This window comes from Aethalodelphis obliquidens, unplaced genomic scaffold (genome assembly GCF_003676395.1).
Source record: "Aethalodelphis obliquidens isolate GAN/ISIS:26980383/991018 unplaced genomic scaffold, ASM367639v1 scaffold77, whole genome shotgun sequence".
NCBI classification, from domain to species: domain Eukaryota; kingdom Metazoa; phylum Chordata; class Mammalia; order Artiodactyla; family Delphinidae; genus Aethalodelphis; species Aethalodelphis obliquidens.
Window position 1 is genome coordinate 105572 of NW_020838021.1, and position 12713 is coordinate 118284.

Consider the following 12713-nt stretch of genomic DNA (forward strand, 5'->3'; position numbering starts at 1 on the left):
CCAGTTTCATTTTCTAAGCTCTGAGAGTTGTCAGTTTCTATTTCTGATGCTTCATCGTTTTTATGGACTTCGGAAAATCAAAAGCTTGCCCAGATCAAGATAAGCTTCTCCACTCTTGCACATGTTTTTATTTTAGTGATTTGTTGTTATTTCCAAATATAAGCTGTTTTATTTCATGTGGTGATGAAGGATTCTAAAACAGGTAAGAAATAAAAACAGTAGAGAAAAATACATTTCCAGTTCTAAGAATATAGGTCCATAGTCTCTTATCTATAATCTAGAAATCAAAATAGGACTAAAAATCAAGTTTTTGTAATTCATTTGTCAGTAAAACCTGACCTGAACTGGAGAGAAGCTACTTAGAGTCTTTTGTTTATTCCACTCAGTGTGCTTGGTCATAGAAGCATTAATGTGTGTGACTGGGTTGCTGCCCCTTACTGTGTTGGGTGTTACTATATGGTGTATGCATTATATACTTCAAACCTAACAATTCCAAGTTCTGGAATGCACATGTTCCCAAGGATTTCAGGTAAGAGACTGCAGCCCTGTTTTGGACGTGTTTTTACCCCTCTGAGCCCTGTAATTGTGAAAGCAAGGGGGAAAGCTCCCTATTTCACATCTCTGCAAGTACATAGGGAATAGCTACCGGCGCCGTTCTGTTTCTCTTTTAAAGCTTGATCAGACCAGAACATATCTACTTGCCTCTAGACCAGTGATTCTCAAAGTGTAGACTGGCAGCATCAGCATCACCTGGGAACTTGTTAGAAATGCACATTCTTGAGCCCTATCCCAGATCCTCCAACTCAGAAACTCTGGGTGGTAGGTCTGGCCATCCATGTTTTAATAAACCCTCCAGGGGATTCTGATGCACACTCAAGTTTTAGAACCATTGTTCTAGATCAGGATTGGCAAACTACAGCCCACAGGCCAAACCCACATGCTTTTGTATGCCCCTTGAGCTAAAATTGGTTTTTACATTTTTCAGATGGCTGAAAAAAACTGTTAATAGACTATTCTTTGAAAATTATTTAAAATTCATATTTCAGTGTCCATTAACAAAGTTTTATTGGGACACAGTCACGCCCATTCATTTATATGTTATGGCTTTTGTGCAACATCAGCAGAATTGAGTAGTTGCAGCAGACACCATGTGGCCCGCAAACCTGAGAATATTTTCTATCTGGTTCTTTACAGAAAAAGTTTTGCAAACCCCTGTTCTAGGTTAATAGTCAACACGAGGAATATCACAAGCAGAGAAGGTGCTGAGACCTTCTTCCTTCATCTGAAAATGCCAGCATCCTCCTGGAGAAAGAAGTCTATGAAACTCTTACATTTCCATTTGTGAGCGTTGTTATGATCCTCAGATTCTTACATAGCTGTACCGAGTTTTTACATCAACATAATCTTTGTATTATTTTGGAGGACTGAGAGCCAAGTATTGATAGTTGGTAGATATTTTAAATTTTGTCATTGTAAAAAATATTTCATAGTCCAAAATTCTTCAGTTCTTTGGGGGAGATAAATTCACCTAAATTTTTTTTTCTGGTTTTCTTCTAAGCTTTACCATTTCTGTCTTCCAGGACACATTACCTTTCACACAAGACTGAACTGTATTCTGGTTAGATTGTGTTGCAGGAGTTTATTATTTTGTGCAAGGTTTGAGCCAGCCATTTAGACTACTCCTTAAGTAGTTGTTAGTGTGTCCCAGGTAGCCTGTAGTTAACTTGTTATATCTATCTATTCAGTCATCTCTCCATGTTTCATTTACGGTGAAGATGTGAAGAGAGAGGTATTTGATGAACTGCCCGTGTGTTTTTCATTACCTTTTCTGGAAGCTATAAATTCCTCCCTGGACAGCATTAACTTGTACTGTTAAAACTCCAACAACTTAAGAGTGTGCATTCTGATATCTGTTGTATTTGTGTGTACAGTTTTGAAGATTTTTTTCCCTTGATCATTTGACAGTGAATATCACACAGCCCAATGGGCAGTTAAGTCTTTACTTGTACAGTGCATTGATGTTTAGTCATAAACATGTATTAACTATTTTATTTTTGTATGTGTGTGTGTCTTAATAAATTGTGTTCCTTAGGCAACTTGTTCCAGCGATGGCATGTTCCTCTAGAACTCCAGATGACAAGACAAATGACTAGCTCTGGTGCATCAGGGGGCAAAATCGATAATTCTGTATTAGTCCTTATTGTGGGCTTATCAACAATAGGAGCTGGTGCATATGTAAGTAGAAAAGCAGCTTGTGTAAAGAAGCTGCCAGACAGCTCCCATTAATAGACTCAGTACTACTCTGCTTTAAGACTTTTACAACTAATTCTCCTTTCTCCTTTTGGAAAAATTTCCAAAAAGCCTTCTTTAAAGTGCCTACTGTCTAATATCCTATGAGAGCCAATTTGGGAATGACTGAAATTTAATCTCACATTGATTATCTTTGCTTTTTTCACTTGTCTTTTTACTCTTTACTTGGAAGCCTCTGCGTTTTCTTAGATTTGACTAATCCATAAAATTGTACCTTTTCTCTTGGATGTGACACACTAACCTGTGAATATGGTCAAAATTCATTGCAGCTCCTTAGCACAATATTTGATTTTGACCCATTTGTCAAATATTTTGTTTTTCCTTAGTTTGGGATAATAAACATTTAAAAACAACGACCTTCAATCTGGCATTCCTGAAAGGAAAACTATCCCTGAATCTCACCCGAATACTAAATTATAGAAGTAGGCCTAGTATCTCCAGTTTTAGGATGGAGTTTGTGTGAGGTGAGAAATATGGTTTTAACTGCTATGTAATAGTACCACAATAATATTTCCTTAAATGAACTCTGATCAGCTTAGCTGGTCACAGAGGAGTTATTCTGTGGGCATTTTTCTTTAACTTGGCAGGGTTTACTGTGACTAAGCAGATCAGTCTAAAGTTGGATCATGTAAGGCTGAGTGAACCAACTTAGATAACACCTAGTAACACCCTTGATTGAAGGAAGCTGTTTGTTTTACTTATTGAGAGCAAATGGTTGGATGACATTACAGTTTTAGTTCTTTCTACCCTGGTAAGACGGTGAACTTATCTTTGTTACTTGATCTAGGTTAAAAAAAGGGGGGACATGAAAATTATTTGAAGCTACTTAGATTATCATTCCCTGACCTAACTCCCAAGTGCACAAGAAAAGTAGACAGCTCTTGCCAGTTGTGGGTCAAATCAGAGTAAGAAATAGGTGAGCTGTGTCTGATAACAGACTTTGAGGAAATATACATTCTCCTCCATTCCTGGAGCAGCATTTTTTTCTTTTTTAGCACAGGGTAACCAAAAATGCTTCCCTGCCTTTGTGTTGAATGTTTCTTCATTAATACTTAGTGCTTTTTCTATTTCCTTTTGTTTCTTTCTTGGCCTTATCTTTACCTACAGTTGTGCAGTGTCATCACCTAGGATCCCCTTCTAGATCACTAGCGTCTACAGGTGCTTCTGGGAAAGATGGCAGCAGCCTAGTATACTTCTTAATTGTAGGAGCAACAGTCACTGGGGCAGGAGTTTATTATGTAAGATACTTACAGTAAAATATATTTTGGGGTAGGGTGGGTGAGACCATGGCACTAATGAAAACTTGATCCGTTAGAATACGATGAAATATTCACAGCATGTGCTTTCTAGGTATTTATTAAAGGGACATTGTCAGTTACTAGGGAGTCCTCCAGTCTCATTCTTCAGACTGTGGAAGTCTTACCAGATATATCTAAAGCCATACATTTAATGATTATTATATATCCTCATCATCAACCCTTTCTTTGAAACTTTTGCCAATTTCATAATTCTTTTTTTTATGATGCTAAATTATATTGTGCTTTAGTGCTGCATACCTAACAAGACAGTCTCAAAGAGTAAACATTGAATGCAAGTAAAGGTAACTTGAACACCATCCATTTTGAATCATTTTAGGTAAAATGTAATTTTTGTGTTTTGTGGGAAACAATAAATTAACCCTACTTTTATTGTGAAAAGGCATTTTATTGAATGCTTCGGAGGAGGTCCCAAAAGCCATAGAAATTGCAGTGTTCTTCCCGCTCACCCCCAGCCTCTATTTCAAGTAAATTCATTTGGCAGTGTCCCTTTTGTAATCTGTAATTTGGTCAAACTAGTGGCTGAAGTGGTACAAGCTAATGCATTCGTGTGGATTGCTTTCTTAAATGCCTCTCTTTCATAATTCAGATACTACCCTCTAAACCTTAACTTTTCCATTTTATAGCTCTCTCAACTTTTCCCATCAGTTCCACCCCATTCATTCAGAAATAGATTTAAATTGTTTGCATCTGATATGTTTGTAACAGTTGAAACCTGTTAAACCTCTGGTTTATGTTGCTGTACCAGAGTTGGATGGCCTCCACAGAGCTGGCCAGGCGAATCTCTTAATGCCAGGCCACAAGATAGGGCCACTCACTGTTGCTTTCTCCTGCCTAGAAATGTCTGTGAAGCACAAGTTCCTCTCAAGCCATTCAGTTAAATGCCTCATTGCCCTCTGGGTTTATCCAACACTGGTAATAATAAAGCTGCTATGTTATAGTGATTTCAGGTTAAATGATAAGCTTTTGTCTACCAAAGTATTTTGTATAGTTTTATATTACATTTTAAATAATGAGGTGGCTTAGATTTGTCAGTGAGCAGAGTCAAGGTAGCCTTTAGAATATTTAATGAGATTTAGTATTTGGGCCCTTTGCCATTGTTCAACTGATAGGACCACATTGCCTGACTCAGAAAATGAACTGTTTCCTTTCATATTCCTTTAAGATGAATATATGGCGTTATATTCATCTGTTTAGGAAAGTTGTCTGCTAACATATTTTATAAGTTTGTAGTTTTTCTTAACCTGACATGTATTCGTGTTACTAACTGAAAATCTGTGCAATCTGGGGAGACAAACACTCGGGGGGAAAAGGTAAATTTTTATTTAGTATGTCTGTAAACTTATTTTTATATCGGAACATTTACTTAAAAGCTAAATATATAAATATATATGTATATAAATATGTGACAAACCTCTTTCTTGTCCTTTCCCCACTAAACCTCAAGATATTTCTTGGTCTGCTCTTCCCTTCGTGTGTGAAGCCATTAGGAGGTATGAGAGGCCCTAGGCTATTTTTGGATATCCCTCTCAATGTGACCATGACCCTAGTTTATTTCTCGGTTCACTCACACTGACCAGCTTAAGCCGTCTCTTTAGGTAAACGTCCCTTTCTTAAAATAAATATTTTTTTAAGGAATGAATAAATGCTGGACTTGTGTATGATATCTGATGCCAAGGAAAAAAAAAACTTTCTTCCTGAAATTAATGTTAGTTGAATTCAGTTTATGAATTTGATGAATTTAGTGGTGCATTCAAGGAATAACCATTATCTTTTAACATACAGTACTTAATTTTCTAGTTCATTCATATCATATGTTAGATGTTTCCAGGCTCATAAGTGTCAAGTCCAGGTCTGAGAGTCTAGGTTCCTTACTGCAGCACATTGCCTAGTGGGCTGCTTTGTAAGGGGCTCATAGAAGTGTTCTTAGAACATGTTTTATGATACTTCCTCTGATTGTCCTTACTTTCTCCTCCAATTAATTAACAATCTGGGATTTCAACTGACATATGGTCACTTAAATTCCTATCTTATTGACCCTGTGGGGTACAAAAGAGCAAAAGTGTTGTAATTAAAACAAGTCATTCTTGCCTACTGCTTTTTAAAAAATCTTCAATAAATTCTGATGCTGTATTTAAAAAAAAAAAAACTAGTCAGTGCTAAGGTACCCTTCTTCAATTTGAAAGGATAGAGAAGATAGTATATTTGAAATACAGTAGGTGTTTAAGCGAGATGTTTGCCCATTAAGTATCTGAGTGTCATAAAAGGATAGGCCATTGAGGGAAAGATGGGTTACTCTATAAGACTAGGCATACTGGCGGACATGCTTCAGGGCATTATCTAAGTACTTAGCGAAACTTGGGACATCTACCAAGAAAACCTATGTCCCAGCTTCCTACTCAGGACCATATAGATTGGTTTCACAGGTAGTATCCAGCATAGTCCAAAACCCCTTTTATAAAGTTTAGCTCTTCCTAGCACTTTATTCTTCCAGTATAAAATGTTTTTCTTTTTTCTTTAGCTGTACCTTCAGAATTAAATATGAGGAAAATTCTTCACATATAGCCTAAGGAAATCTGAAACTGCAACATTTCCATCTGCTTACCTGTATTCTTTCCATACCAAGTGTGTACACACTCGGTATTTTTAATTTCTTAAGAAAATAATTTTTGCCTTAGTGATTCTAACGTAGAAGAACTTACCTCATGTAGACAAAAGCTTCTCATTTAATTGAAAGATAATGAATGTTACTTATGGTATGAGCTAGCTAGCTGTATGATGAAATAAATTTTCTCCATGTTTGGGTCTTCAGGTCTACAAGACAATAAAAGATGACCAAAAAAGATACAATGAAAGAATTTCAGGGTTAGGGCTGACACCAGAAGAGAAACAGAAAAGGGCCACATCATCTGGTGAGTATGATTTGAGACTCAATATATAAAGGGAAAGTTATAAACAATTTGGGTGCTATGCTTTGCGGATATACTGTTTAGACACGATGATGCTGTGAGATTGTAAGCTTCCAGAAACTATGGTATTACCCCAGACCAGGGAGCAATTTGTTACAGTGTTTGACTGTAATTTGGGTTTGAGAATAAAATTAGTGATAATTATGATTGGTTGTTTTTCTTTATATTAGACTCTTAAGGGCAAGCTTTAAATAAAAAATGCAAGCTTGGCAAGGAAAATTATTGGAAAAGAGATGAAGGCCCTTTTTTTTCCATGAGGACATTCTTTTGGTCTGTTTTGTTCCCCTTTTGAGTCTTTGGAGTTTCAATTTGTTAAAGATATATTTGTTTCCCTAAAGCATATAGGTCTAGCCATCACTTCCATCCCACACATCTGGCTTGATTTTTCAGAGAGGAATGTTTTAATCCTTTAATAAGCCCCACGACTCTGAGTAGGCGATTTCCATTGCTTTCCTTCATACCACCTCCTTAGTTTTGAACATTGTTTAATAATCCACAATTGATCTGCTGGGTTTTCCCCCTTTATTGCTAACAAAAGGTGAAACTGAACTTGATATGTTCCTGTTGGTCATTAAGAAATTAATGGGAAGGGCAGAAGCTTTCTAATATATACTTTCTAATATATTTTAGAAATAGCTAAACACTAAGCTAGGTTCTAGTTCTGAGAGACTTAGTGAGTGAATGACATTGGCCAAATTATTCACCTCTTTTTTGGGTATTTTTCACTTATGAAATGAAAGGGATGCTTCCTTCTCCTATACTATGAGAATGCAATGAAATTTCATAAGATTAATGTAGCTGCAGTGTTTTGCTAGCTTTTTATGTAAACGATTAAGTCAAGTGAAAGGTTTTTTTTTTTTTTTTAAATAGTGGCAAGGAGTTGTCTGAGACTTAAAAAAAAATTCACCCTGTCTGGTCTTTTGCTTACAGCTGCAGAAGGAGAGCCAGTTCCTGAATTCAGGGTACCAAGTCACATTCCATTCCTGCTCATCGGTGGAGGCACTGCTGCTTTTGCTGCAGCCAGATCCATCCGGGCTCGGGATCCTGGGGCCAGGGTAAGGCACATACTGTCTTGCTTGGCATGGAGGGCGCGGTCTGCAAGCACTTAGCCAATGTGAACACTTTATTTGCCTCTTAAATGACTTGGCTCTGATAAGTATCATTGTTTTGTGTCTAAAGGTACTAATCGTATCTGAAGATCCTGAGCTGCCATACATGAGACCTCCTCTTTCAAAAGAACTGTGGTTTTCAGATGATCCAAATGTCACAAAGACACTGCGATTCAAACAGTGGAATGGGAAAGAGAGGAGGTCTGTTCACTTATGTAAAATGGGTCCGACCAGCAACTTCAGCTAAGCACAAAGAGTAGGTCAGGATTTTGCATGAACCGCATGTAGTGAGTAGGACAGCTGACTTGGCTGCACACTGGAGTCCGCTGTGGTACACACTTGGTATAGCTTAGAGGCAACAACAGGCTGTAGTGGCAAGAGTCCTGGATTCTGTTAACCAGATCTACCAACAACTGAAGATGTAATGTTGGCCTCTGAAGCACTAATGCTCCTGTTTCCAGGACCTTCGTGTTAGACTTCTCTAGTGAAGAGCAGCTCAGCCTGTGTTGTCACTTCTTCACACCTGCCTAGGCGTGTCCCATAAAAGCAAAAAAACAAAAAGAAAGAAACTGTTCGGGGGCACTTCCTTGGATGCCCTAGGAGGCACTCAGAATTGGGGGTATGTAATGGGAACACTGTAAGGAAGAACCTCTATTTAAATGTTTGCATGAGAGACTTGGAAATACAAGTCAAGAAGCCCTTTCCTTTTAAAAGACTCCTTGGATCTCCTGAGTCCAGTACCATGTTCTTTGGGTATCAATTTTTTTTCTCATTAGTGGATCCCTTTGACACTGGACTAAATTTTATAAATCTACCTGCCTCCCTCACTCATATTATCATGTCCTATTCTCAGGCAGGATGCATACTTCCAGTTATGTTATCCATCCCTTAATTAATATTTCATGGTTACTGTCTACTGTTTGAGGCAAAATCATCTCAAGAGCTAGACCTAGTTGTCCATTGACCAGTGCCATTCTGGACAGCTCGTTTGGGTGGATGTGCATACCAGCTCCTTGGACACTCCTCGTGTTCTAACTTTGAAAAGAACCTAAATCCAGAGCAGGGTTTCTCAACCTCAGCACTACTCACCTTTAGGCTTGGATAATTCTTTGTTTTGGGGGCCTTGTCTGTGCATCGTAGGATGTTTAACAGCATCCCTGGCCTCTACCCACTAGATACCAGAAGCATCCTCCCCCAAAGCTATTATAGCCAAAAATGTATCCAGACATTGTCAAATGTCCCTGGTAGGCAAAACTGCTCCCAGTTGAGACTCACTAGTGTAAAACACTTCTGTATAAGTAAGTCGCGATCAAGATCTAGTGGCCTTGGAGACTTACTTTAGAAAATGTTCCTAAAAGTTTTCCATGGTGGAAGCAATTTTAGTAAAGCTCTGGGGGAAGTTGATAGCAGTTCCAGGTACTTATAACATTTTTTCCCTTTTCTCCGTACAGCATATATTTCCAGCCACCTTCTTTCTATGTCTCTGCTCAGGAGCTGCCTCACATTGAGAATGGTGGTGTGGCCGTCCTCACTGGGAAGAAGGTGAGCTAGTCGGCTGCTTCCTTTGTCAGGCTCCACCTATCTGCCCATGTGGGCAGCAAACATGGTGACTTGTATTCCCACTCCCATTTATGTCTGTCCTGCCATTGTAGTTCATCAAAGAAAGATCAAGTCATTTTAGGTTTAATATTGCCAGTCTACACTAATTAGTGTGTCTTCCTGGGGAAAGCACTAGTCTCAAGCCTAGAGTAGCAGGCTAGCTAAACTTTCCCGGGGAGGTCAAATCATTGGGGACCGTGACTCTGAAGCTGTTCCTTTTTCTGATTTGCTCCTCTGCCTTTCCTTCTTCTTCCTGTTTTTCCACACTAACATTTCTTTGGGATTATCGATGGCAAGACATTGACAAATGTATATTATTCAGGATAGTAAAATAATTCAGGCATGGCATCAGCATGGAAAATATTGTTAGACTTTACAAAGTTGAGTGCCTGAATACTGGGGGCAGTTACTGGAGGGCATTTAGGGTCCAGGGAGGGTTTTGTTTTGTTGTGTTATGTTTTGTTTTTGTTAACAAGAGGGAGGTCTAGAGTGTGTTTGTAAACTAATGGCAATGTTCCAGTAGAGAGGGAAGGGTTATCAGAAGGAGCAAAGCCCAGAGTAGATGGGATCCAGAGCACAAGTGGAGGCATTGACCTTTGATAGGGATAGGCCCACTTCTCCTATAAGGGGATGTTAGGCAGAGAAGGTGGATATGGGTTTGTGGATAAGCTGGTAAGAAGACCTTATGTATTAAGTATCACCTATGGGTAAATAGCACACAGGCCCTGTCCTCCAGGGCCTAGCGGTATTAGGCAGAAACATGAACAGATAATCATAACACAGATTTGAAGTAAGAAAGAAACTCAGTATACTGTGGGAATTATTGGGAAGTGTGCCCAGTATAATGATGGTTTCAGGAAAGGCTTGCTGGAGAAGGCAGTCTTACAGAATGGGAAATCTTATGGAACGAAGAGGCATTCACCAGATTAGAGAAAAGTGAAAAGCATTCAAGTAAAAAAGAATAGCATAAGCAAAGGCACAAGGGTATGAAAAAGCATATGGGGTACAGGGGAACACAAGCAGCTAGGTGCCGATAGAGCAGAAAGTTAAGGAGTGGCAGGAGATGAAACTGAGAAGTCGTGCGGGGTCTGATCGTCGAGAGCTCTGTCGTGTGAAAGAGCTTGAGTTTTATCGCATTGGCACTGAGGAGCTGTTGAGTTTTAAACAAGGATATAAAACAGTTGGATTGAATTTTAAGTAATCACTCGGTTGGCTGTGAGGAAGATGGTCTTCAGGGGAACAAGATTAGAGATAAACCATTTTGAAGACGATTATAATAATCCAGGTGAGAGATGATGGGAGCCCAAATTAGGGCAGTAGTGGTGGTGGTGGTGGTGGTGGTGATGATGATGATGATGAAGAAGATGAAGTAAGCATAGTTTTTTTAAGTGCTTTACGTGTATTACATCATTTTACCCTCACAATAATCTTACGAAGTAGGTACTATTATTATTTTCATTTTATAGAGAAAGAAATTGAGATGAAAAAGAGGTTAAGTAACTTGCTCAAGATCACATAGTTAATAAGTGGTGGAGACAGAATTTGAGCCCAGATCTCTCTGAATGGAGAATTCTGATTCCAGAGCCCAAGCTCTTAATTATATCATTGTATAGCTTCCTAACAGAAAGGTGGTGAAGAGCAGGGAACAGACTGACGGCAAAAAGGCAAACTTGGTAGGGCGTGGTGGCAACTGATTGGAGGCAGAACGTGAGGGAGAGGGGGAGGCAAAGATGACTTTCTGATTTCCAGCTTGTGTGGTAGATGGTGGTACACCCCCAGCTGAGAGAGACATTGCAAGAGGAAGACCTAGTTTAAGGGGGACATAAAATTTCATTTTGGACTGTTAAGTATTAAATGGAATATCTGTGTGGATATGTCCTAAGGGCAGTTGGATACATGACTGTAATGTTCAGAGGAGGGTTCTGGGCTCAGATACAGATTTGGGAATCATCCACATGTGAGTAGGGTTTGAAACGATGAGAGTAGGTGAGGCCTCCCGTGGAGAACTGAGGTAGTCAGAAAAAGAGTGAGGCAAAGATGGAACCCTGAGGAACCCAAATTTCAGGAAACGGGCTTAAGAAAAAATGTCCAAAAAGGAGACTAGGAAAGAAGTACTAAAAGCATAGGATGAGGAAAACCCAGGGCAGGGGCCAAGGTTGGAGTTTCAAGAAGCAGGATGTGATCCATAGTATTACCGCAGCAAAAGAATCTGCTAAAAAAAGAATCATAAAATGACCCATTACATTTAGGTGTTCAGATATCATTGTGAAGTTAGAAAAGAAGATAAACTTCTCTTTCAGAAAGTTTAAATGACAAAACGGAGATGACATTGGACAAAAGCTTGAGGAGGACATAGAATCAAAGGTGGGACATTTAGGATGGGACAGACTTAAACATGTCAATGGGCTGAGGGGTAGGATGTCAGGAGAGAGATGGGGGAATGAGCAGGTGACTAATAGGGGAATGTTCTGGGAGAGAAAGAAAGGGATGGGGGTCAGTCATAGAAACAGAACAGAAAGGCCACCTCATCCCAGAAGCTGGAAGAAAGGAAGTAAAGTTATTATTTGGGCGTTGGGAGGTGGGAATCCGTACGAGAAGCTGAGGAAGATCACATCTGATGGCTTTACTTGTTTTTGCAATAAACTAGGACACCAGGTGGTTATCTGAGAGTGAGCAGTTTGAGGGTTGAGTACAGGGGTTGGATTGAAGAGGGATCTTACCCAGGACAAATCAAAGGTGGCTAGGGAAGCTGCACACCCATCCAATCTCAGTTTATGTTGTTGCCCACCCCCACCCCTCCACCCTGGAAAACTCGATTGAGTGCACCTGGCATATGTTTCTAGCGCTACCTGTACTGTCCTTCTTAGAGCATTTCTCACTTGATTTTTCACTCTTGATTGTAGTACATGTTAAATTGTCTGTCTTGGCTACTACACTCTGAAGGCAGGAAGGTGTCTGTTTTTCTCAACATTGTGTCCCCAGCACTTACCACAGTGCCCGACACATACTAGGTGCTTAATAAATATGTCTTGAATGAATGGTCTCACTGCTCATAAGGAGTAGAGCAGAGCCAGGAACCCCAGTCTCTCTGACTGCAAAGCTCAAGCTTTTCACCCTAAGGAGCAGGGTGCAAGGAAATTAGGGATGCTGGCAAGAGCACAGTTTGGATGATCTACTACTGGCCCAGATTAGTTGGAATGGAACAGCCCACTGGGTAAATGGAGAAAATCAAAAGCAAGGATAGGTGACTGTGGAACCGAGAGAAAGCTGGAAGGATGGAAAATTGTGACCAAAGAGTGAGATGTTTGAAGTAGAAGTTTAAGAGATAGGATTCTAGATGTGGCTCAGAGGAGAAGTATAAGCCAGCTGCCAAGGACTTCAGTGAATGAGGAGTGACCAGGAGGAGGCTG

At 39.6% G+C, this 12713-nt stretch overlaps 1 protein-coding gene across 2 annotated transcripts in view; it reads left to right on the forward strand.

Moving 5' to 3' along the window:
* The window catches only part of AIFM1 (apoptosis inducing factor mitochondria associated 1), a 28070-nt gene that overhangs the window by 5295 nt on the left and 10062 nt on the right, over positions 1–12713 (forward strand). The window contains exons 2-6 of one of the 2 annotated variants that reach the window (XM_027092295.1): positions 2093–2235; positions 6439–6538; positions 7526–7650; positions 7775–7905; positions 9156–9246. In XM_027092295.1, coding sequence (XP_026948096.1) covers positions 2093–2235; positions 6439–6538; positions 7526–7650; positions 7775–7905; positions 9156–9246 — 590 coding nt within the window. Of the gene's footprint in view, positions 1–2092; positions 2236–3417; positions 3549–6438; positions 6539–7525; positions 7651–7774; positions 7906–9155; positions 9247–12713 lie in introns of both variants that reach the window. The other variant, XM_027092296.1, reaches the window with a different exon arrangement.